The following is a 27,985-nucleotide window of genomic DNA, read 5'->3' as shown; positions in this document are numbered from 1 at the left end:
CCATTGGGTTTGAAATATGCTGGTTCATTATGTAATAAAGCTACTGCTTCTACATGAAAATTATTGATCAGGGCTGGTTAATCTTATCGAAACATGATAATAATCAATCCAGATACTGGTTAATTTAGTGGTTTCATTACAGAATAATAGTCAGTTGAATTTAATCTGGGAATGTCCCAATAGTTACATTAACATTTATAGAACATTTAATATTTTTGTAATTTTTTCGTACATCAAATTACGTCAACTGTTAGTAATATACAACATTGCCCCACCAAAGTTTAATGTGCCAAAGCATATGGGAAATTAAAGGAATATAATGAATGATTGTTTATTTCTCTTGTTCACACATTATTGAAGTCAATGACTGGAGAGTGTGAAGTCAATTCTGAGCCTCGACCACAACATGTTTGGACCCCTTGATATTGGATAGTTGGTCAGAGGACAATGTGGCCACCAGCAGATGTGTTCCAACTCGTCGGGGGGTCATGCTCACACACTGGTGTCTCAACTGGCCGTAACTTGGGATGTTGCTGGAACAACAGGGAACCAATCAGACCTTTCCCTTTGACGTTGGGTACATTTTTATCCTAAATTATTTTTTATGAGTATACCAAAGTACAGTATCTAGTCATAATGCTAAACGAAACATTAGAGGTTAGTTGCACAACAAACTTGGTCTGTCTGTAAGGTACCTAGAAGAATATGCAAGTTTTACTAATATTGGTACTGAAGTCTTTCTCTACTCTTGGCTTTAGAAGGAAACAGGACTTTTCCATACATTTGCCATCGTTCAGTGATACAAGAAAATGCCTTTCTTGGCTTTTCTTTCAGTTTCTCACAGTTGGTAAGCACTTAGTCGGATATTCTGCAGTTAGTGTTTTTTTTTTTTTACTGTTATAATCTGGCTTAGTCAAAAAATCCATCAAATTGAGTCAGCTGTACTGGTGAACATCTTAGTTTTACCCCAATAAGAATAGTTTTGAACCTTAAACACTTAAACGCTTTATTTTCAGTATGGGAGATATCTTATTTTAAATATTTAATTAATATGCATTCAATATCTTTTAGCTAACAAAAATATGTTTATTGATTATTCAATAGAAACAAATTTTATAATGTACTTCATCCTTAAATATTCCAATTGCAATCGTTCAGTGATACAATACAATCAATAACACTAGGTTTCAAGATCTGCAATCTGATAATATCTTCTTCAGGTGAATGACTAATCTAATAAAAAACTACAACCTAGGTTAAAGTAAACAAAACATACCAAAGTGTCGTGACTCACATAAGTCAGGAACCACAGCACTCATGTTGTGTGTCTATTCAATACACTCTAATTCTAAAACATGCACTCAATAAAAACTAAACACTAATAACTAAAGGTGAACTAGAGAATAATTAATTAACTTAGATTGTAGTTATGTATTAGATGTTAACAAACTCATCTAGTCTAAGTACCATGTATCAAGCTTAGTTTCAATCTATTAAGAACTACGGTAGATATCGTGTTCATACTTATTCCTGCAATGTTGAATACGATTCAAAAGTTTTTTTCCCTGGTTATTGAGAATTTTACGATACATCAACAAACATTATTGTACATGACCTGTTCTAAAACACTTTTTTAAGCACTTGTCTTAAGAATTAATGTGTTTTCAACTTTTAGCTTTCCGAAAATTCATAGCACTTTTTTTAGAACTTAAATTTTTCATGCAAATTTTGTAATTTCAAAACAAAATGTCCACGATGTGAAAATAGATTAATTTTCTATTATCAAATATGGATAAAACTTTATCAGCTTTGAGTATAAGGTTTACAATGGTTACGAATGGTGGCATGGCAAGACGTTAGATCAGAAACATTTTTAGTGCCACCTGGTTCAACCCACTGCAGTGTTCCTCAGCCTATACTGAGATATCAGTACATCTGCCAATAAGACTTAAATAAATAGTATAATGTAGACTTTTATCCACAAATTTCTTGCTAAAAGTTCTTTCCTGACCACAATATTAAAAACAAATCGACATATTACATTTTTTCAACTCAATAGAATAAAATTAAAACATTGCATATTTTGTTGGAGATATTAATATAGACTTATTGAAGACTAATTCAATGACTAATAGGTATTTAAGTTGTCTGCATGGCGCTTGGCTCACACAGTGTATTTCTAAACCTACTAGAGTGTCAAACAACCTTCAATCTTGTCTGGATCATATATTTGTGAGGATCAGTGATATAAATAGAGTAAGATCAGCTGTGATCCAGACAAATATAACTGACCACTACAGCACTGGACTCACTATCTCTGCAGCGGCTCCGCCTTGCCCTGATATTCACGCCGACAACTATACGCCCCACACTTATACCGACCACGCACTGCTGAATAACAATTTGTCACTTGTCGACTGGACCCCCGTCTTAACATGTTTTATGTTAATCAATGTGCTAATATATTTAAGGAGAGAGTTCAAAATTAAATATCAACTCCTAAAAAACCAATAAAAATTAACTCTGCCAGAAACAAAAAACTAAAACCATGGATTACTTCTGATCTCGTTCGTTGTATTTGTACTCGGGATGGGTTGAGTAGAAGAATAAAAAAAACAGCCATTTAATGTTATTTTACGCAATCAATATCAAAACTATAGAAGATTTTTAAGTTCTTCGCTGAAAAAAGCTAAAAGGGACTATTATAGAACCAAAATCATTCATTCCAATGGCAATCCCAAATTATTTTGGGGAATAGTCAATGAATTAGCAGGGAGATCTAAAAGTTGAGAATCATTTCCCATTAGTAAATATTTGTCTACGGCATCTGTTGTCACACCGAATTTATTAAAACAAATAACTAACGAATTCAATTTTTTCTTTGCGGCCGTGGGACAGAATCTAGCAAATGAAATCAATACGGGAGGTCATCCAGTTATAAATGATGCTGACTATAGACAGAACACTGACTTTATATTTCACACTGTGACAGAATTGGACATCATTCATCAGGTGGCTGGACTGCGGAGAGGGTCTGCGCCGGGCCTCGATGATGTTTCGGCTAATATTCTAAAACTAAATATCAATTTTTTTCTTCCACCCTTACTTCATTTAATCAATTTAAGTATCTTAAATGGTGTTTTTTCCAAATTTCTTCAAATTGGCAAAAGTCTTCCCTCTACATAAGTTCAACGAGTTCAATGATAAAAACAACTTCCGCCCAATTTCCCTGTTGAGTGTATTTTCAAAAGTGTTAGAGCGCATAGTAAAAGATCAACTAGTTACATATCTCCAAGAAAACGAAATACTGTGTGAGTCTCAGTACGGGTTTAGGAATGACAAAAACATCACAAACGTTCTTTTTGACATCAATAGAGAGATAAATGATAGCATTTCGGATGGAACGTGTTCAATGTTAATTTTTCTGGATTTAAAAAAGGCTTTTGATTCCGTAGACAGAAGCAAATTACTATTGAAGCTTGCAAATGTTGGGGTTCGCGGCACTGCTCTCTTATGGTTTCGGAGCTATCTCACCGATAGGTTACAATGTGTGTCTATTGGTGGTATAAACAGTGATCCACTACCTGTGGAATACGGTGTGGTCCAGGGCAGCACTCTTGGTCCAATTTTATTTTTAATTTATATCAACAATATATCAAAATTGAATTTAAATGGTAAATTATTCTTATTTGCTGATGACACCCTAGTCTTTTTAAGAGGAAAGTCTTGGCCAGAAGTACAGGCAAAAGCATCAAGTGATCTTACTCTTTTAAAAACTTGGCTTGACCACAATGTCCTTTCTCTTAATATAACAAAAACAAAGTTTATGCCGATTTCCCTAAGAAATAGTACAGATTATAATTTACAAAACTTGGTTATTCATAGTTGTGGTAACAACTATCTTATTAATACGTGCACTTGCGACGAAGTAGAGAAGGTGGATTACTATAAATACCTTGGAGTAATTTTTGATTTTCGGATGACCTGGACCCACCATATAGATATGTTAGTACAAAATATTAAAAAATATGCTTTTGCTTTCAGACCAATTAGTGAAATTTTGATGGAAAAAGAAATTAAATTAGCTTACTATGCTTACATTCAATCACTTCTTTCTTTCGGAATAATTGCTTGGGGAAGGGCAAGACCATCTATTCTATATCCCCTCTTTGTTTCTCAAAAACGCATACTAAAAATAGGGTTTAACAAAAGTCAACGTTATTCTACTGACACTCTATTTAGAGAATCTGCTATTCTTACTATTCGCCAACTTTTTTTAAAGACTCTCCTGATGTACATTTACCTTAATTTAAAACACAATCTTTTCAGAAATTACCCACCATCATGATACTAGATATGCGCATAATGTTAGGACTGTTACTTTACAGTTACGTAACGAGTATTCTACAACAAACCCCTTTTATATATCTAACATTCTATATAGAAATATTCGTGTTCATCATAATAGCTGCACTCTCTTTGAATCACCCTCCTTGCCTGTTTTCAAAAATAGAGTGAAACAATGGCTACTCCAATTAGGTATCACACAAGCAGAGTCCATTATATCTGCAGATTACCGAGCGGCCTGACCTGCAACACCCATCCTCAGGCACTTTATAATATTACACCCGACCACTATACTACTAAACCATACTACTACTAAACCATACTACTACTGCTACTACACTACACTACACTACCATTCATACTAGACGCTACATTAGTACACACCACACTACTACACTATTATTACATAGAACCATGCTGACTTGATCTCCCCTGGGCCAACACAATGATATGACGCCATTGCATTAATATAGATAAACTAACACTGAATTATTTTTTTACTAAACATAACAAGCCAGTTCTCATATTAAATCGTGTTTTTTTCTTTTATTTTAAATTATAAATTTTATGTTAAAAATTCTAGCACATTCTATTTATTAAATGCTATTAAAGATATCAAGTTAAAGATTCATGTTAAGTTATCGTGGTGGATGATCAACTGAAGCCTGCGCACAGGCTGAATGCCCATGCAGGCTTTATTCCTTATTAATTATTTAAGTAATATCTTGGCTAGATAACTAGTAAACTATTGTTTTCAAAACAATTCTGTTTAGTGCTTTACTATTGTCATTAATTTTAAGTGTATTTCATGTACAGTTGATGGAATAAACATTCATTCATTCATTCATTCCTAAGTTGAAATGATGGTATAAACTTATTATGTAATGCTTTTACTTAGTATTATAAGCTTCTCCATTTAATCCTCTAAAACATCATATAAATTTAAAAATGGTAGTATATTTAGTGGAAAGACTCGTTATGTTGTTGGGTGACGCAGGTTGGGAGAATTTTGAGCTTCCTGCCACCCAAGTTCTCAGGATTTTCCAAAGCTTCTTAACATTACTTGGTACAATCTGTTTTATACTTAGTCCAAGAGTTTTGCTCACCTCACTTTCTCAGTCCTTGGTTTCAGCAGACCTGGTCCTTCAACCTTCAGTTCACAGTTGGTCAGATTCTCCACTAAAGGATTAGAGAAGAAAAGCTGAACTTCTACTGTATTCCCGACGTATATTTGATCCAGCACCTTTAGCAAAAGCATATCGAATAAGTTCACTACACAAATTATAGAGTTACCAGAGTTTATTCGCAAAATGTTAAACCTATTTGTTTACTGTACATGTCAAGACAAGGCAGAGCGAAGAAAAATAAGCATTTTTCTCAGAGACATGACAGATCACAGACAATTCTTCTGGATGTCAGATCATTCGGGTGTTTTTAATCACACCTGTTATGAAGTTCACAATCTGTATTCAACGTTTTAGTGCAGTGGGACAGAATACGTTATGACATAGTATACATTATCATACATGCTCTCTAACCGGTAACCAGTTTTGTCAGCGTGTAGGAACGTTCTTCAGATGAGACTTGATAAATTATTAGTTCCCAGAGTGCGACTGACCTTTAGAAAATTCCATCTGACACGCACACAGCCCACAATCACAGGAGATCAGGAGGATGTATATCTGTCACATGAGTCCCTGCTGGGGACTTCAGTTTGAGTGAACACTCAGACATGGTAGTTCTGTGTTTTCTCCTCCGTGAAATCACACTAATTTAGAGTTTTAAAAGTATATTTTGGGTATTGGTATAATATATATCAAGAACTTTGTTGTTGTAATTGTTTTGTTTTCAAGGAAGCATCAGTAATAAATTATCAAGCAAGAAATATGATGGTTTGGCATATCTTTTTATATGGTTTAGTCAATTAAAACTGAAGCGCGTAATGTCTTGAAGGAGCCAACGATTTTCATTAGCAAGGAAGATGTGAATAGTATAGAAATTGTTGAAGAAGATGAATCAATTCAAGGGACACCACAATCTCACTCCATATAAACTTTCCTCCGAATGCCAAAGAAGAATACGAAAACAAGAGAAAACAAAGTCACTGAAAGGTATCGATGAATTTGTCAAGGTTTCAATTCAATGGCTTTGGCGTTTTGTCATACTACTACCCTTAATTAAGTTAATCATAATATTAAAGGAATCAGATTTGGTTTTTGGCTGTATTACATCTTTAAGGAAAATAATAATTGACTTAGTATTTAAGTTATAATAATTTAATCTTAAAAAATTCATTTATTGTGCTGCTGGGTGTAGATTTCTTCAGAAAAGCAAAGAATTTCTAATTTCATGAAGCAAAGCTAGGGCTCAGAGGTCCTCCCTTGTACAGCCTGGGGACCAACGGCTCAAAGGTGACTTCCGAACCACCACCAACTGCTATGGATGAGTAGGAGGGCTGCTTGCGAGGACACAATCACTCAGTGGCACCCATCCAAGAGACAGCTATCCACAAAATTGCTTGATTCAGTAATTTTGAAATAACAGTCATACCTTTTAGATTGCTCCATTGGTAACTGATTCTAGTATTATAACCTCATTCAGGTATTTGGGTTTTGGTTGTAAACGTAAAGCAAGAGGACACAGAGATTATTGATTATCTTTGGCAATGAGGTTGAAATACATCCTAAAAGGTTCAGGACTGCAATGCTTATCAAACATCTACATCGATCTATTAACGCTCTTGAGAGCATAGTGAATAATTTTGTTGTTGTGTAAAGTGGAGAATTAATTAGTTATTTAACAATAATTATTTTAATGGAGGACCTGTAATAGTCTCCAACTTCTGACAATTTAAGGAAACAAGACAGGAATAAAAGAAATGAATGGAATTTTCCAAATCAAATCATTCACCAATGGAAGTTTTCTGTATAAAGCATAACCAAAAGAGGAGTCCTTGGGCCAGAGCGCACGAGACCAGAGAGAGTTCCGGAGGGGGCTCCAACATCCACACTGATGGAATAGTCCACGTTCGCTGGAGGTAATTCACTGTACCACGCACAACGAGGCACTTTACAGGATAAACATAGGAGAACAAAAGAGGTAAAATAAAGGTGAATGGTGAGATAGGATGGTTAACGGAGAAGTGAATTTTTACAGAAGGCATGTCCTTGCTGGCCAATCCGAGCAGCGAGGGCACAGCTCTCGGCCTTGATAAATTTAGAAAAGTTATTTGTAGGACAACAGTTCCCACTCATTGTTTAAACTTGATACATTTAAGGGAATAAGAATGCTACTAAATCAACTTAAAACTACACAGTTTTCATAATCTTTTCAACACTATTTTCAGCATTTAGTTCTATATTGTGATCACTAACCTTTATCTCCAGCTTGGTTCTTAGCACCTCAAAGTCATCTTCTCCAGTGAACGATTGTCCAGTCTCTACCACATTTGCCACAGCCATTACCTTCATGAACGTACTCTTAGCCAACATTCCATGATAGTCTTCAGGTAACACTGATATCCTCACGGTCTTCACTGAACACATACAACTTTTCTTGTCATATTTTAGGTTTTGTAAAAAAGAATATGATTCAGAATATATTAAGAAAGTAAGTGTTACAGATGCATATTGGCACAATGAAAATCTTGAAATATTTTGATATAGCAATGGAAAACAATCATCAGTTTTCCATCAAGACCCTTAAACCCACTCTAAACACAACTCTTAAAACAAGAGAACCCCAACTTTTATGACAATCCTAGTTAAAATAACAAATGCTTTAAAATGACAAATGTATCATTAATACAGGCTACAATTTTAAAATATGTGTTTTTAAGAGGTTTTTTAGAAATAAAAAATAAAATCTAAAAATACATACGGGCAAACAGGCTCCACACTAAGCATGTTTGACTTATTTCTATATTTTATTTTTGGTTTGCCTGAACCCTGAAGATTCCCAAAATATTACTGGAAAATTCATTAACACTGTGTATCAGATTCGTTTTCTCACTTAATTTACTATATGCAAAATGAGAATTTTTAAGAAAAAATGTATACAGACAAATAGTTAAAAAAGAAAGTGTTTTAAAGATGGGATTTATGTTTGGACAACACGTGGATCAATTCCTTACTAACATTACAAACACTCTTAAAGAATAATAAATATACAAGTTCACCTTCTTTAGGCTGAAGATTGACTTCCACATCACCTTCTTTGATGATATCAACAATCTGTCCTGTATAAAAAACTGAACTAGCAGTCAGGGCAGCATTCACTTTCCTTTGTTCTGATGCATAATTCTGTAAGAAACTTGATTTGAGAATGAGCAATAAAAAAGTACTTAGTTATGTTATATCTATAGACATTCCAGGGGCGTACATAAGATTGGGGGCTCAAGTCTCCTCCTTCAAATTTTGAAAGGAAAATGTTCAAATTGCAAAGTTTTTTTAGGATATAACACATATATGTGAAGGTCTCAGATCTGGATCAAGACATGATAAGTGTAGAAGTGACTATCACTGGGCTATCAGACCACACTGGACAATACTGTACAATAGACATGCCAAAAGAGACCATAGGAAACATATATAATTCACAAAGAAATCTTACACATAACAATCTCCTTAACTTAAAGAACCGACTGTCTATGGAAACTTGGGACTCCGTCATTAATTCAAATGAGGTAGACGAAGCATATTTCCACTTTGGCACATCTTTCCAGTTTGCACTTGACTGGACTTGCCCTAAGGTGAGATCTCGTGCTAAGCAAAAAAAGGGAAAAATGATTACTTATACCAGAGAAATGTCCATCCTTAAAGAAGAATTCCTGAAAGCACAAGATAAGTTTTTCCTAACTGGAAATCCAGATGACAAACAGGCTGCCACTGAACTTAAGAAAACATATGACCAAAAACTTAAACAGTCAAGACAGGAGGCAAATGCTACATACATACAACAAGCAGATAATAAATCCAAAGCTATCTGGAACACTGTAAACAACGAGAGGCAAAGGAAGATAGGCGCTGAAACTACTAAAATAGAAATATATCATGACGGAGAACTGTTGACAGATACTGAAAGAATAGCTAATTGTTTTAACGAGTATTTTGCAAACATAGCTGAAGAAACGCTTAAAATAAATTACATAAACAATGATTCAGTCCCAGCCACTCAACATGTCGAAGCAGTTCTAAGAGAAACTCTAACAACTTTGGAACCAACCACAGCTGATGAAATGTACAAAATTGTAAGGTCTCTAAGGAGTTCATCTTCTTCTGGAGTAGATGAAATATCAACAAAGATCCTTAAATGTTGTGCTGATGAACTAATAACACCCCTTGTAAAAATCACAAATTTGTCCATTCAAAAGGCATCTTCCCATCAAAATTAAAAATTGCTAAAATCTATCCGAAATTTAAACAAGGTGACCCTCAAAACATTGCCAATTACAGACCTATCTCTCTTCTCCCATCAATCTCAAAACTTATTGAAAAAGTAACTCTTATTAGACTCCTAAAGTATCTAAGAGAGAACCAAATACTAACTGACAAGCAGCATGGATTCATCTCTGGAAAATCTACCACAACTGCAATTATTGACCTAGCTGAATATATAATTGACAATATGGAGATCAGCAACACTATCACCAGCTTATACCTTGATCTCAGTAAAGCCTTTGATTGCCTTGGACATGAACTCATATTGACTAAACTTCAAAATGTTGGTATTAGACAAACAGCACTCAGTTGGTTTGAAAGCTATCTCAAAGGACGAAAGCAAATAGTGGAACTAAAGGAAACAACCAAGGGACTCACACAATCACTACAATCTCACCCCCTACCAGTGAGAAGAGGAGTTCCACAAGGCTCGGTCCTTGGACCAGTTTTGTTTATTTTATTTATAAATGACTTTCCAGAACACTTGAGAGAATATTGTCAAATGATCATGTACGCAGACGACACAGTTCTGCTTGCAGCAAATAGAAATACTGAACAACTGGAAATTAACACATACATAGCTTTCAACATGGCTCAAGAATATACAATGAGAAACGACCTCGTTCTCAATGAGAAAAAAACAAAACAAATGACTCTAGGCAGTAAAAAGGCCCTTGTAACTGAACTACCAAATATCCAAGCAGCTGATGAAGTTAAACATCTTGGCATAATACTTGACGAGAACATGCGCTGGAAAAACCATATAGACAGCCTCTGCCTAAAGCTTAACTCAGCATTGTTTGCATTAAAGAGAACCAAGACAACTAGTACTCATGAAGCCACGAGAACAGCATATCATGCGTTATTCGAAAGCCACCTGCGTTATGGAATAGCAGTCTGGGGTGCTTCTTCAGCTGGAAATCTCCACAGAGTTCTGGTGATGCAGAAAAAAGCAATAAGGTTAATGGCTGGAATAGGACCTAGAGAGAGCTGCAGAAACATCTTCAAAAACTGGAAAATATTGACAGTAACATCCATTTACATCATAGAAACCATACTTTACTGCATAACTAAGAATCCTCCAAAACAAAGAGATCTCCACGGCCACTACACTAGACAAGCAGGGGATTACACTCTACCAGTCCATAGAACAGCATTATACGAGAAAAAACCATCATATGCTGGAATGAAACTGTTCAACAAGCTACCAGATCATCTGAAAGACAACCCAAGAGCTATAAAGAGAACCTTACGGTGTTGGCTGCAAGACCACGCATACTACACGCTCGATGAGTTCTTCTCATGGAATGATGAATTTTAAAAAGACCTCTCGTTTAATAATACAATTCATTTTTAAAAACTGTTTGACTCTGTAACATGTCTTGATGATGTTGTTAATAAAGAATATTGTCTATTGTCTATTGTCTATTGTCTATTGTCTTAAAGCTCAACCTTCCCTTGGGAAGATTCCTGAGCCCCTATATTTTGGAGGGTATTTTATATCTCCTAAACCACCCAGTGTGTCAATCCCTGTACAACCAAAATAATTGTCTATACACACGTTGAAATATACCCTTCCATTTAATCTGATTAGTTTTAGGTGAAACACATTTTTTTAATTATTAGCCTTAATTAGGTTTTTTTGTAATCATACTTTCACTTATTCAAAGTATTGTAACATTCGGTTGGTTTCATACTGAAAGAAATGGGTAATAATAAGAATGTAGGATCTAATACTTTGATGTATGATTACATAAATTTAAATTTAAAAAATCTATTTATTATGCCAAAGAGTCATTGTTATTTATAAAAAACTATTATTATGATGTGCCTTGTTTTGAATTTTTTTTTTAATCACCTGTTTTTAAAAAGATCAACAAATTTGGAGTCTTTGACCGACAAAAGAATTTTGAGATCTTATTAACCCTTAAAGGTTTTCAGGCCTTAAGACAGTCTATGTGAATTACTTTACTTATTCTTACACTTCCAAAATTCATGAACACTTCTCACAAATGAAGAAGATAGTAGGAAGTTTATCACTTGGGAAGGAAGAATCTGGATTCTTCAGGAACTACTGTGTCCAGACAAAGGATGAAAATAGAAGTTGGCCCATCTTCTTCACACAAGTACTTTTAGTCAAAGCCTACCTGATAATATTTAGAAAAAATCACAGACTGTGTGTGTAGCCGTATGTTTCTGGCATTTTCCAGTAAATTATCAACACATGTGACTAATTTATATTGTGGGATCAATTAATTAGATGAAAACATTGACAATTTTAGTTAAATGTGTAATCCTGTAAGAGGAAAAGAACAGAGTTCAGTTGCTACATACTATATATGTTTTGCTTTAACCTTTAAAATCCTTATGGGATTGAAAATTCTTGTTTTTAATCTTATAAATTGGATGGCACAACTATTAAATCAATAAAAAGAGTTATTTGATTAAAAAATATTGCAAAATTAATTGACACAATCCTTTACGGCAGACAACATTCTCTTTTTTAAGCACAAATCCAAGCTAATATCTAATACTTAACACAAGCCAATTCTGTGCAACGAATCTTGGAAAATCTATCGGAAAGATTTTGCCTAAACTTTTTGAATTAAAATACATACTTATGCATATTCAGGCATAGTCAGCATGGTATTATTAATAACAGTTTTGGAAATTGAGTATTTACAAACATTCTGTGTTATTTTTTTTATGTTTTTTGTGTTTGTGTTATGTTTTGGAAAAATTATCTGATTGTTTGAATTGACTTGTTTCAATATTTCATACGTTTTCTTTAGGGTAATTTTTCTTTTGCTTTAAGAAATCAGATAGCACATACACAAACAGAACTTCTACTACTTACCCTTCACAACTCAGTGCATCCAACTCTGATATTATGACTGAGATTAAAAAATTTTGTACCATTAGTTTTCACACAGACATAGTACATAAACAAACGGCCTCCTCCTCTTTCCTTTCTACAAAAAGTACTTTCATTACCTCCATAGTCAGTGATACTGAAAAAGTGTCACCGATGAGAACTGAATCAATTTCTTTCAGTTTGAAGTAGACATCTCTTACTACAGGAGTTTTAACTGCCTTGTACAATTTCTGGGCTTTGGGGTGAGCTCTGATAGCGTTGAAGACAGCAGCTCGCTCTGCTTCTGATCCTAAAATATGTACACATTAATGGATAAAGCATTGATAAAGGATGTATGGCTACTTAACCGATTTTCAATAATTATCTCTTAATTATATCTCATGATACTGAACATGTGTTAACATTTTTGTGAATGTGTGGTGTGGTGTGAATGGGCCAAACTTGTGTTCAAATCTGTGTAGCTAGCTCGAAAAAGTTTCAGCAAGAGCTTTGATACCGTAGAAAGAATGAGCTTATTGTTAAATTGCTTAGCTATTTTTGCTTTTTATTACTCTACTTGAATATACATATAGACAATGTTCTTTATTTACAAATTCATGGAGAATTGTAACAGCACCATTACACTGATAGTAAATAGATATTTTTACAAAGTTTATATTGCTCTTCAGTTTTTATCATATCATACAAAATCTCTTTGAAGATACTCTTTTATAGAGTTCAAGAGATTTTGCAGCAGAGATGAGGTTCAAAGAATTGTATGCTGTTTTAGCAGTAGTTGTGTCACTTATTTTTGTTAGTCTTGTTATAGATCCTAGTATTATAAATAAATAAAAATACCTTTTATTGCAAGTGTTTTTCAGTACAACTGCTTTCCAAGTCATCTTAAACTATTTACATCATAGGAAAATATACATAAAAGTTAAAACCTATGGCTTAAATAAAGACTTAACTACCAGTTCAACGATACTGGTACAGTAACTTAACTTAACTACTTAACTGAACAGTAATTTTTTTCAACTTATTCCTAAATACAGTTAGAGTACAAAGTTTTAGACTTTGGGGGAGGTCATTGAACAACTTGTGGTCAAAGTAAGAGAAATATCTCTTCCCAAATTCATTCTTGACTTTGGGAAAGTGAAGCAGGTCACCATGGCGGATACTACGTTGAGAGACCTCCTCCCGGAAACGGAGCCTCTCGCTCAGGTATTGAGACTCACCTTGCATAATTTTCCACATGTCAGAATCCTGCATACATTCTCCACTGTGGGCAAACTGACAGCATCTCAGATGGGTGACACATGATGGAAGTGCCTCACATTTAAAATGAAACAAACTGCACAGTTTTCCAGCTTTGAATTTAATCCATATCTAACCTAGAGATAGTGTTTCTGTAGGCAGGATAGCAGTAAAGAAGCACAGATCAAACAAGTGAATGCATGCTATTCAGTATTCAGTTTTCTATATAGATTGACAACATCCAGTGTCCAGCTGAGGTCTTAATCTATTATTTCTCCTAAGTATTTTGCTTATGTTGCCACCTTACCACTAGGTCAGGAAGCTGCTTGCTCCGTATGATTTGTTGGGTCATAGCTTTACTGACTAACAGGTTGTTATATTGGCAATACTGCACAATCATGTTCATCGCAATATATAATTGTATCTCAAATTGTTTTGCAGATTTTCCAGACAGAAGTAAGACTGCATCATCATCATCATACACATTTTGGAAACATATCGCCTCTATCTTGCTTTTAATAAAAAAATAATTTTTTTTCAACCTGTTTTAATATACTTTACAGATTATACTATGTTGAAACATTGTTAATACAATGTTATGTCTTTAAGTACGTTGTGTTAACATTGCTTTGGTACGTTGTGAAGTGGAAAACATTATTTTTATTCACCAACCGTGTAGGATCAGAAATAAAAAAAATAGATTTGCAGTAGTTATAAAATTAAGTGACAAATACAACTGTTGTAACTGAATTGTGCACATAAAATGAATAAAAGCATTGGAATAGATAACGATTAAAACAAACTTTTAAGATGGACTTCTAAAGTAGTTTCATACCTTCACTGTTCTTGTATTGGCTGGTAATATCTTCCATTCCCCTTTCTCCATATACATTGTCAGTTAAACTTTGAGTTACAATCCTCTTCCCTATCCTAAAAACAGTAATTAATGAGTCGACTACATTCATAGCTGCAATAAAAGCAATTTGAAGTCAATGTTTGAGCTTTTTTGTGTATTGTTTACATACAAAATTGTGAACTACACTAGAACTTAAATTTATTTTTAAAAGTTATTAAAACTAAATATTGTGTTTTGGTGTAGAAATTTGTTCAGGAGATAAAGTAATAATACGAAATTGTAATAGTTAATAACTACACACTGACATTGATGGATCCAACTTGATTCTGGTAAAGCGCCAAGGGGAATCATCATCTTCTACGAAATGGCAGACGTCAGCATTTACCTCAGAAAACAAAAAACTTGTGTCATACTGGTAGCCCACCAGTCCTTTCTTGATAGCTTCTAGAGAAGCTGGGCCAGTCCTATACTTCCCTGAGAAAATTAATATATTACATGCATTAGAAGAAGCAGAGTATACGAAAATTGCCTAGAATATTCATAACTACGATTAAGATGCAGAATTTCACCATAATCAAACTAAACGTAAGGTTGCACTATTGTTTCTATAGCATATTTACCAAAAAGTTACGTCATATACATTTTGAACGAGGATTTGTTCTTCATTAACATATGCACAATACATTTAATCGCTAATTTCAAATCACATTAATTTTTTAAATCATGTCATTTAGGAAACAACACCTTAAAATTAGGAATTCTTAAAAAAAGAAAAGCTTCTGTCATAGCTTAGACTCTAAACCAGGTTTATGCAAAATAGACCCAGTGGTTAAGCATACATGTAAACAACTCACTTCATTAACATATTTATACCATCACCCACAAAAAATTGTTTTTAATAAAACCAATATTCCTTTTTCCCTTGTTTATTTATTTATAAAAATTAAAAATCAAAAATTTTCTCGAGAAAACTTACTACTATACTATGTTTTTCTGTCTGCAATTTATTTTTCACAAGATTTTCTTTGGAAACTCAAAAAAGAAGAGTAACATACCTACAGTAGGAGCCACGAAATAGTGCAGTTGGTGGTGACCAATAAAATGATCAGGTCCGTGCGACGTTGCCACACAACACGTCAACTGCCACCCGGCACGGAGAACAAATTTGGCAACGTTGCTTAGTACTCGTTGGCTGATTCAAGGTTACGCGCCATATAGGCTCCTCCCTCAACTGCACTTTTTGGTGATTCCTACTGTAGTTCAATTTGCAGTATTTGAATAATTGAGGTTATTATTCCAGTGAAGGTGTTTAAATTTCATTTTCCCCACATTATTGTTATGGTATTAAAACCTCTACAGCTTTAACTATCTGACATTTAAGATTTACCAATGACCTCCTCGACTGACAGGAATAATCACAAGCTGTATCAAAGAGTAATTTTACGATAATACATGGTTGTGAAGATTTCAGTGACAAGAACCTTTGAGTTGTTTTCTCCCTCATTACAGAAGGATTCTTATGATCTATGATGAAAAGTTAGATGGTAAAAAACCGAACCAGAAGTCACAACTTACAACCACTCTTCTCTTGGGGTGTGGCGTCGATAGCTTGCCAGCCGTCGTAGCCTGGTGGTAGATCGGGCCTGGTCATCCAAACGTCGTTCCAGCAGTGGAAATTCCAGATGCTGTCATGACAGCCACCATCGGCCCCGCCTTTTATCACTTTGCCGCTCTTGGAGAAGTACTTGTCGACTGTAAGAGAGTTATCAGTGTCGTGTGCACAGACGTAGCAGGTGACAGGTCTGCAAGGGATCCCCAATGTTCGGCATGCTGCGACCATTTACTACGTTAAATCTCAATTAAATTTGCCATATCAATAATTATGTAAACACATGCCCGTAGTGTAGAAAGAGGTTTTATTTCATTTAAACACGCACATAATATAGTTATGGTGGTAAGGGTACTTAGATTAAATGCAACATTGTGTTTAGCTCCATGTCACCCCTCCCTTAGTGCAGCCTCTGAAACCTGACACTGATACAGGCTTTACTTCTGGGATCTGGAGTCTACATTGGTCTGAAGAGATTCCAAAAAAGTTGGCAATAAAATAACTCAAAACGAGCTCTTTGTATCGTTTTGACATCCCAGGCTACAAAAGATTTATGTCTGGTTTAACCAACAGCCATCCAGATTCCAAGAGTCAAAGCTGTGGCAGTGTTAGATTTTTGACACTGCACTAAACTGGAAGTAAAATGGAGCTAAACTCAACATTTTATTTAAACATTCGGAACATCCAATTTTTGCATTTCTCAATCCTATATCACATACAATCTGGTGGATGATTCCACAGAATTCTTACAAATCCAGCTGATCAAATTTAGAATAACTATCATACTGGCCCAAAGAACAATGTAGACTACTTTTTATCCACATCAGGATTTTTAAAATACAATGTGGTATACATTGTATAAAACATTTCATAGTGTACTATACAATAAAACAAATACACATAGTTTTATCAATAGAAGATTTTCACAAAAAAACATAAAAACAGACTTCATATCCCACAACACCATTTGGCAAAAATTGGAATTGCATTCTATTCGTAAAGAATTCTATCAATAAAGAATTTTATGGCAAAGACAGTCTCCAGAAATGTGACATTAACTACACACTCTGGGAAATGAACTAAAACCTCTCATGTCTTCACGCAGTGAAGGCGGCACTGACCTGTGGCAAGGGCTCCTGCGAAGACCCAGCATTGAGCGTACTTCACCGACCGACTGCTTGTGAGAAACTCGTTGAAGAAATCAATGCTTCCAGTCCAAGAAAAGGGTTTGGTGCCGTCGTCGAAAGTCCCCACCCATTTCCCCACCAACAGTCCTTCATCATCATAGGAATTCACCTGGTAAAATATCATTTGAAATTCGAAATCTAAAACCAAGTTAGACATCTTCAATAATACCTAGATCTTACAATTACTTTAGAAAACAACCAGAAAATTACAAAATTAGGACAAAGGACTCCTTTGTCATTTCTTCTACTATTAAAAACTGTTACATATTATTTTTTCAAAAAGCTACTTTTTGTGCTTTTTTTAAAAAAAATTTGGACACTATTCTATGAGGTGACAAGTGAGTTGTTATATTATCTTTTAGTTTGTGATTAAACTTACCAATTGTTCTTTGGCTTTAGTTGTTCAGAGACATTATCTATAGATTTCTATCAATAAATAGGAAGTCTCTATTTTCAAGATTTAGGATCCATTGTTGACTGTGATACAGGTCACGCACGATATGTGCTGTGTTCATATTCAGCACATCAGCTTCCCCATTCCCGCTCCCCATGCCCCATTCCCGTCCCCATGCCCCCTTCAGTAATGCTTCAACTGCATTTAAGTTAAAAAATGTAATAAACAGAGGTTTTTAGGTAAGGATTACTCTTTTGTTACTTCAATATTCTATGGAAACATACTGATATTAGTAACTGGCTTCGCTGAGGTTCTATGCAAAATATTAAGTCTATAGCTTATTTCATTATTGACATGTCTTGTGGACAGATAGACAGACAGACACACTCAGCTCAAAACGAACCCTTACATCGTTTCGACATCATAGACACCTATAAATAGGAAGTGGTGGTCTTATTGTCCAATCAATTGTACAACTGATTGTTTCTGACACGATCTCTAAGCAAGGTGGGGCAACCGAGATTTCTTCACATAACGTGTCTATGTTAGGAAAGGATGATTTAATTTCAATGACGAATTTTGAATCTTTCGTTTATGTCCCCTTTCCTTTTTGCTTTCCTTTTTTTAAGGTTCGTTTTGAGCTTCTCCATCGTCTACTTTCTTTGGATCTCTTCAGACTAACATGGCTCCAGATTCCAGGAGTCAAGTCTGAGACAATGTCAGTTACCAAACACTGCAATAAAAGGAAGGTGAACTGGATCAAAATGCATCATTCAAATTGCGGCAACTTGTTTTTAATACTGTAATAAATGGGATAAGGTAGGGAAATGGCATTTTGTGAAGACTGTGAGTCTTGTAGGATCAATTGGTACGTGTCTGATACGAGTAATTATAAGAAGATATGTAACAATTTTAGCAAAAATTTTAAGAATTTGTAAGCTCATTCCGTTCAGACATTTGTTGTTCAAGAAAACAAGTTTTATGTATCAATTTATTAAACTAATGTATAGAGAAGAGTTATAAACAGTTATAGACTGATCCACAAATAACTTTACAGTGCACAAATTATGTAGCGCCCTCCCCCTCCACTCCCTCTCCCCCCTCCCATTCTCTCCCTCTCTCTCTCGTGTCCTTTTGCCAATGTCAGGATCTCAAAAAGACTTACCAAGGCAGAGAGAGCCCTGGAGATGATGACGGCAGAGCCTCTCTCAGTCGGAGGAATGTCGGAGCCAGCCAACAACAGGGTGACCACAGGCAACACACAGAGGTCGAACTGACCGTACACCCATGGGTAACTGACAGGAGCCTTGTTAGTCCCCATCCAGATCTTGCCATGGTCATTGAGCACATACTCCTGCCTCTTCTCCTCATCCTCAAGGAACACCTGGTCACCTGTGAATTCCCTAAATTTCTCAACTTGAAAAGCAATCATGAAATCAATACTTGTCCCCCTTGAAAAAAATTGTATCTGTAGGTCCAGAATCTATATTAATGGTCAAAATTTCATCAGAATTCCTATTAAGTTACTTGCTATCACCCAAATGCAATTCCTTTTGCGAAATGATCGTTAATTTGTTTGCCAATCTAACATGATCAAACTTTCAGTACTTTTGGTTTTGACAATTTGCAGTCTATAAATTTCAAATCTTAGTAATTTATATAAATCATTGTACTTTTGGTGCAATCATGTATCTGCCAATAAATGTTCTCCTTTAATTAGAGGCAGTGCAAAATTTATTATCAAGTGCTCAGCTTAAAGGACGTTTAGCAAATTGAAGCAGAATACATTGCTGCTTTGTCTTTTGTCTTTTGCCAAACATTTTAATAAGATCAATAGATTATTATTTAATTGACTTAGATGACACTACAGATTTAATTAAAGATGAATTGCTAATTTAGCTGTATTTGATTTTTCAAAACTGATTAAAAATATTGTTATTTTATAATAAATCCTTCAGAGTGTCCATTTTTAGAAATATATAGTGATATTGCTGAACCTTGGTCACACCATCTATCATTGTACTATCCATTTAAAACTAAAATAATTCCATCATTGTCACATTTATCATATTCTTACTTTCATTCCATGGATTGAACAGGATGTAAAAGTCTTGTAGGAAAGTGTATTTTGCTTCTCCAGGTGAATTTCGCTTGTAGGTGAAAAGAGCAAACTTCCACAGTCCAACTTGGCAGTTTGATGGTGTCTTGACCTGTAAAAAACACAGTACTTTAAAGTATGTAAATAGTGAAAAGACGCTAGGCACAATACCATAAATTATAGATTGTTTAAAGTTTACCTGTACTTTGAATTCATTTTCATGGTTGCTTTGATTAACAGGACTGAATTCCCAATTATCATCATTATCACTTTTTTCTGACAACGAGAGTTTATATTTTGTCCCTTTAGGTATTAGCGGAGTATGACCTAAAACAATTAAAATTAAATAAAGTATTATTTTGCCAATCATAAATTAATTGGAATACTTCAATATCTGTGTATAAATATAATAAATAATAATTTACTCTTCTCTTTTACATCTATACCACCTCCATCCGACAAAATTACAAAGCATAACCAGAAAGTAACTGTCTGGTTTTATACAGTAAGTTTGGTATCGAAATTTACATATTTATCTTTAGTCATGCTGAAAATTATAAACCTATGTGAAGCTGATAATAAATTTGAAAAATAAAATATAATACAATTGTTTTAACACAAATCAAAATTACCGGTCAAGATGAATTAGGAAAAATTAATGTCTAAATTATAATTTTCATAAAACTGGAATCCATATGAAAGCATTTAATAGAACTGGGTTTTGAATCCCTTTTTCAAAACAGTTTTCAACTGTGATTTCAACCAAATGTTAACACGGAATTTGTAAAAATGTAAAAAATTTTTCTGTAAGGTGACATTTTAGTCTTTCTTTCATTGTTTGCGGTTTTTATTTAGAGGTTTCATATTGTACCCAAGTTTTATTCCCAAGGATTTCATGTGCTAAGGAAACTATAACTGTCATCAAAATGCATCATAACTTCAAATGCATTAAGCAAGCAAGTTTTTTGTGTATTTTCACTATGAAGTTTTGGTACCAAACACCAGGAAGCTTTTAAATATCAGTGTATTGCCAACTCGTTCAAAACGGCATCAGTTCTTCACAACCAAGTAAACAGTGGTGTCCAAGCATGTAAATGGTCTGATTATAATGTTGAAAATAGACAAAAATACAATGTAGCTTCCTCTATGGAATTATCCTGTATATCGCACTTTATGCTCTCTATAATTGATTGGAAACAATTAAACATCCCCTTCACATCTCCCTGATAGTTTGCAAGTTTATAACTACCCATTGAGTTATAAGTATTTCTTCACATGGGGGTTCTAAAAGAAAAAACGCGTCAATTACATTTAAATAACAGGTGTGGAAGCAATTTGTGATGCAAAAGGACCCCCCTATTCAACTTTTTATAAACTTAAGTTTACAAACTTTACTACAGAAGCAGAGTAATAATTATTGGAGGCAATACAAAATCAAATGGGACTAAGTATACATAACCTTGAAATAAAAATACCTAAGAGATCTCTCGATGAAAAGCACCTACAAAACGATACAAAAAAATAATAAATTTTAAGAGTCTGGGCAGCTGAACATAAGAAAATAGATCATATATGACACGAGCATAGAACAAAAGTACCATTAAAATATAAGAACAAGGAGTTTAAAAACTCGAAGGCAAACTTTGTGCATCAAATACACAACACATCTTTGCATCAATGAATTTGTGATGTTAAAAGACTTAATATTCCTCTATGCATAACAATGCTCAGTATAGTATAATATCAGGTTTTATGCATGCGCTATTCCTGCGATATTACTGAAGGTTCAACTTATAAATGAAGACAGAAATTACGTTTTCTCCAGACATCTTAATTAACAACAACTTGAGCTAACTACAATTCAACCAATTGAGCTGGCTGTAGAGAGACAATCTTGAGTTTTTCCTCATAAGAGCATCGTTAAACCTTATTCAAGTTTATGACCTCATTTTTGATTGTAGAGTTCTGGGAGTTATCTTATTTTGAAGAGTTTAATTTTAAGGCTCGTTAAATATTTAAACATTGGGATACAAAAATTTTAAAATTTTTCTGAAAAACCTATAAAGATACCGAAAAACTAAAAAGTTTTTGGATGCATATTAATTAAATCTTTAAAATGAGATAACTCTCATGATCCTGTGACTAAAAATGAGGTAGTAAAAGTGGATGAGATTTAAAATTGTTCTTAAGGGGCTAAAACCAAGAAGGCCGTTAGTACAGTGGCTCTTAAAATATTTACATTTTTTTATATTGTCAATTATTAATTTTAACTGTAGAACCGCAAGGAATTCTTGACTTACCGAACTCAGCTTGCAGATGAAAGTAATCTTCTTCAGGATTGAATGCACGATTGAAGTGCAGGACAAATGAGAAGGGTTGGCCTCTACGGAACACAAGGGCTGCACCCTCTTCTTGCATCACCTCATACCTGCCTGTGTGGTGTCTGAAGCCTTCTACTTCTCTGTCAAAGCTCACATTCTGAACTTGCAAGATAGGGCTTGAGGAGTCGATGGTGTTATTGTCAAATAATTCGTCTGAAATAGATTTTCCAATTTTGAAATGGCCCACAGTCAAAAGTCAAATCAAGTTCTCTCACATTGCATTAAAAAGTATTCAGCAAAATCATTAAAACAAATATTAAAATATGTATTTGCATTTTCACTTAGATCTGGATAGTCAGAAATGAAGCATACCTTTCTCACAGAACAAGAAGCACAGATATTGCATTTAGTCCGAAAAGGTCCTTTCCAATGCTTCCGGGGTGATACGGTATTCAAACTACAAATGCGTTTCAAGCAGCACTATTTCCGTTATATAATAACACTCATGTTTGAGCTCTTTTTCGAGCCTTTTTTATTATTCTCTTAGGAAAAGAAACTTTGAAATTGCATTTACTTTTACGCTGCTTCCGAAGTGACAGGGTATTCTGGATAGGCATGGTTTTGAGGGTAAGGGCTGCTACCTGTTAAGATCCATGAAGAAGGATTTGGGGCATTAATCTCAGTCATGTCTCCTCGGATGAAGGAACTTTGGACCACCCTCTGCAGTCAAAGCAGGTAGGGCGGCACGTTCTTGTGTCTATGCCAGCAACAGTCCTTAACACTTAGGGAGCCCCGCCAACTCCAAGAATCATCTTCTGCAGTAGACTAGACCTATCGAACTACCCTTGTGCCCAAATATCCCGTCATTTGAGGTTATTGCCATTCATGGACATCTATAAGGTCGATGAGATTTAAGTGGCGCATTGGTTTTTGCTCAACCCAGTGCAGGTTCAAGTGGGAGGTATAAACCAGCCAGAGGTGGACTCTGCAGATGCAGAAGTTAAATATGAAGCATACTTACTCGATATGATGGATCTAGTGTTTGATACATCACTGCTGTAGTTAGCACAAAACCGCTTCTGTAGCTCTTCCTTGTAGTTCTTAGCTGCCTTTCGGCAAGATACCCTGAAACCATTATGAGGGATGAGTGAAGATATAAACAATGAACAAAACAAGAAGAAAAGAGCCTAAAAACAACCAATCGTAGTTGCATTCTTCTATCCGAAACAAATTTGAATACAATGATGCTAAACGTGCAGTATTTACACATGGTACGATTCTGTCATGCAGCTATTCAGGGGCGTACCCAGGGGTATGGGGGAGTAAATACCTCCCCAATTACAAGTGTTGTTCTATCACATACCACAAACCGCTCCCCTCCTCAAACCATCTTAGAAAATTAATACAATCCTGTAACAATGATATAATTGACTTTTTACAAATTTTTTATTTCAAAAAGTGAAATAAAACAATTCTAAGCATAGTAGAGAGTGATCAATTTGCATTAGTTACTTTCACTCTTCCCACTTTCACACTTAAAACCGAAAAAAACTCCAGATTCTTCAGTATCAAAATGGCATGGTAGGAAGACATGTCACTTTTTGATTGATAAATTTATATATTTATGGTTCTACAGTTTATAAATTCCTCAGTGGTGTAACATTGATAATTTAATTCATAGAAGATATTTTAGGTAGTCTTTTTTTGAAGTCCAGACTTCCTTGAGATCTGATGTCATTAGGCAGCATGTTAAAATGTCCTACTCCAGTGTAGGAAGGTTTTTCTTCAACAACACTAATTTTTGTGGCGGTAAATTGAATTTGCATGTTGTATACATCTGCATCACTGACTATTTTTCTCATTTGCATAAATTATCACAGGTAAAATATATAAACGATAATACAGTCGTGATTTATACTCAACTGATGGCTCTAGACGGCATACCAACCAAAATTAAAAACTCATTCATATTTGAGAGTTTTATTATAAGTCACTCACTATATGAATAGGGTATGTTTAAATTCCAGGTTATTAGATTATCTCTTGAAACACTGTAAAAAGGCTTGAACTCAAAAGTTAAGCTTTAAGAGAAATTAAACATTTTATGACGTTCACATATTGGAACTTTTGCTTTGTTTTAATAATTTGTTTAACCATTCTCCAAAACTTGACAGGCTATTTTAGAATCACCCTGTACAAACATATCCTGTATATTCTATAGTGATATCACTATAGAGATATAAAAATGTAAGAAGGAATTATTGGAGTTAAGACTTGGCTGCAGTGGAAAGGCCTGAGTTGTACAGTTACTGGTAGTAATATTGACCTCCTCATGGCAAGATCACATGCCAGATCATCCTACGTGATCTGAAGTCGAAAACTACCGATCGGAAAAACCCCTGGACATCGATGGCGCCTTCCCGCATTTCTGGCGAAAGAAGAAAAACATTCCTTGAGACAGTACCTAATTTCAAGTTCTGATCATTTGAACGCTCATAATGGTTGGTTTTAACTTTTCTGTTCATTATATATACCTAAGTGTTGATCTAATTATATCGCGTAATAATAAGTAGTAGTTAGGGTGGCCTTCTTATAATACCAAAGTACCAGATTCTACAGCACTGTTTTTGATTTCTAATGTGCTACTTTTGGAGGATTCATACTTTTGGGAGAGGCTGGACCTTTTATGTCTGAGAGGTTATGTTATCGTATGTTGGCTTGGTTATGTCAATCGAGCAACTACAATATGAGAAAAATGACGTGATCCGGTATTGAGTTGTCAAGAGACCAAAATCTATAAGTCTAACTAAATCAAAACCCCATTTTGTTCCTTAAAACGTTCTTGGCCGGTTCCTTTATTGAGATCTTTCACCAGTACATGTCAGTAATACTGAATTATGTAAATAATAATAATCGTTTACTATAAATATAACTTTACAAATTTAAAAAATTGGGGAGAGATCCGGACTCCTTGGATCCCCTTACTGGCTACGTCCTTGAGTCTAACAGCACAGATTCCAAAATTAATTTTTAAACCATTTTAGAACGTAATAAAAATTTCATTACAAAATATGCAAGGTATAAAAATCTACCTTATAAGGTAGGTTAGGTGTAAGGTAGAAATACTGAGTATTTCTTTAAAAATATATAATGGTTTTCTCAATAGAACTCAAGAGAGGAAAACCATTCCTAAAACGATGCTTTTAAACTGTGGTGTGCTCAGAATATATTTTGGTATTAATAGAATTATGATAATTAAAGAACATAAGTAAGAAACACAGGTTGAATTGAATCGCAGGAAATCGATTTAAATACAACTACATACTCAGATTTACAAGAATGTTATATATGCGTTCTGGAGGACTAGGTTGGTACATATTTCATTCCTCCAGACTTTAGTATTCTTAAGAGGGCAACCACAAATATTTTTCAGTGACAATTTAATAGCTAGGGAATTAAAAATGGCAAATCTTACTTCTAAAATAATTTCCATAAAGAATATTAGATTTTAAAAAACTAAATTATACAATATCGTGAACATATATAAAAAAAAATTAGGTAATAATTAAATTTAAAGTAGACAAAATGCTTACCAATAACTCATTACTAATGTAGGTAAAAACGAGAATAGAATGCTATAGCCGTGGACTTTATATACTTTTTAAAGCGCATCCAATTGTACTCATATTTAAGATTCAAGCCATAATTTGTTCAAACAATATGACGATCACTCTGACATCAAAGCCAATTGTATTGAGTAGAGTTAATGACCATGGTTAATTGTTCACAATTCATATATTGTAACCAGGAAAACTAACAAAGCTGTATTTAGTCTATTGTATTTCGTAATGAGTGGGTGTAACACCCATGTTTAAAAGTTATGTAGTAGTGTAATTGTTAGAATACTGCTATGTATCCTACAAATATATCTGATTTTCAAGTGCTTGCTATCCAGTCATATCCAGTCATCATCATGAAATCACACACTCTTTAATTATGTTACTAATTAGTAATCCAAGAATGTTCACATAAAAACATAAACATAAAGTTTGTGACTCATGATATGCCCTCCACTTTAGAGAATCATAAACATTTTCTTTTGGCTTAGTGTAGTTGAGACAAAATAAATTACGAACAACATAATTAAAAACGCCCCTTGGTGCCCAAAATTAGGGAAAAGTACTAAAATATCTCATTGTTGATTAAATAAAACGGCCTGCGTTATAAGACTGAAAAAATTGATTCAATATCCCATTTGGCATATACGTTTTTATACGAATTCCATCTCAGATTTTTCTGGCCTAAAACAATACGAAACGTTTTGGCGAAATCGATTAGTAAATAGCCTACCGCCCTAAACCGTAGCCTACGGATTAAGTTTTTACAATCATTGCAAGCCCTAATAATAGTTAAACCTGGTCGCTAATCAAACATATTATAATTCCTGCAAAGCCACCTACTTGAGGCTGACGTATGGTATAACGGAAAGTTAAATAATTGATGGATCTGGAACACATTCCTGGGCGAAAACGTGTTAGGGCTTCAGGTGTCGCAAGACTTTTAGGCTTTTGTCTCTGTCTGCACTCTGTAGTCCCGTGGTCAAAGTACAAGCACACAGTACATTAACTCAGTATGTTGTCTCCAAAATACCTTGGAATGTACGGAGAATTTTATATTGTAACGAAAATAGTTCTGCAGGAAACTAATTTGGAACGTACACTGGGTAAAACAAAAATCTATGTCACCTAAACCAGAGCAACGTAATGGATGTCCAGGAGCGTCACATCACTAACCTCAAATTTTGAGATTCTGGGGTGTAAGGGTAGATCGACAGGTCTAGTCTACTGCGGGAGATGACTGTTGGAGTTTGGGGGGCTCCCAAATTATTAAGGGCTTTTCCCTAGTCTAGACATAAAGATACAGTGCCGCCCCTACCTGCTTTGGTGCAGAGGCTGGTCCAAAGCTGGCCTCCTCTTCTTCCGAGGAGACATGATTGAGGTTAAACCCAAAATCCCTCTGATTGAATCTTACATTCTTACATCTGATTGACACGTAGGGGCACCTACCCCTAACCTTACCCATCCACTATATCCTGTCACTCCGGAATCAAGCAGCTCAAATGTCCTTTTAGGACTAAATGCAATTTCTAAGCTTCTTGTCCTAAGAAAAAAAGTTGTAAGTAAAAGAGCTCGTACATTTGGAGAATTTTGTAATGTAACGGAAATAGCTCTGCAGGAAACTAATTTGTAGTTTGAAGCTCTTGCTGTACCTGCTGAAAACAATGTTTAAGAAAATTAAGTTGGATAACTAACAATTCGCTCCTATCACGTCGATACTTCAGAGCCAGTACATTAATTATTTTATAATGTTAGGAATTGAACAACAAAACAGAAAAGATAAGGATATTCTGTTTACCAAGTCCTGTTGAACTTAACCTGACCTTGAATGAGCCTTGACTATTAGATTTTGTATCACACAGTTGTAGTAATCATAATTACATTTAATGACATTATTAATTATATTTAGCTAATCAATCCACAGAAGCGTGAAACAGTTGCAACACATTACGAAACTGCTGCTTTCTTTTCGTGTAGTGGACACAAGGGATTCTCCTGCACTTATGG

General features: G+C 34.7%; 1 protein-coding gene across 1 annotated transcript; it reads right to left on the bottom strand.

The window, feature by feature from the left end:
* Positions 1–382: 382 nt before the first annotated feature.
* Positions 383–26,033, bottom strand: LOC124365358 (hemocyte protein-glutamine gamma-glutamyltransferase-like). The gene is made up of 15 exons (XM_046821333.1): positions 25,955–26,033; positions 23,383–23,486; positions 22,341–22,574; positions 20,240–20,367; positions 20,020–20,152; positions 19,108–19,334; positions 17,483–17,657; positions 16,328–16,582; positions 15,058–15,226; positions 14,732–14,826; positions 12,780–12,949; positions 8,525–8,648; positions 7,722–7,882; positions 5,454–5,590; positions 383–533 (listed from the first exon to the last, which is right to left on the bottom strand). Exons 1-15 carry the CDS (start codon positions 25,963–25,965, stop codon positions 383–385), a joined length of 2,274 nt encoding a protein of 757 aa, XP_046677289.1. The 5' UTR covers positions 25,966–26,033.
* Between the last annotated feature and the right edge of the window lie 1,952 nt (positions 26,034–27,985).

The sequence above is a fragment of the Homalodisca vitripennis genome, chromosome 6 (genome assembly GCF_021130785.1).
Source record: "Homalodisca vitripennis isolate AUS2020 chromosome 6, UT_GWSS_2.1, whole genome shotgun sequence".
Lineage (NCBI taxonomy): Eukaryota > Metazoa > Arthropoda > Insecta > Hemiptera > Cicadellidae > Homalodisca > Homalodisca vitripennis.
Note: the sequence above shows the minus strand (reverse complement) of the source record. Positions and strands in the feature narration are given on the sequence as shown.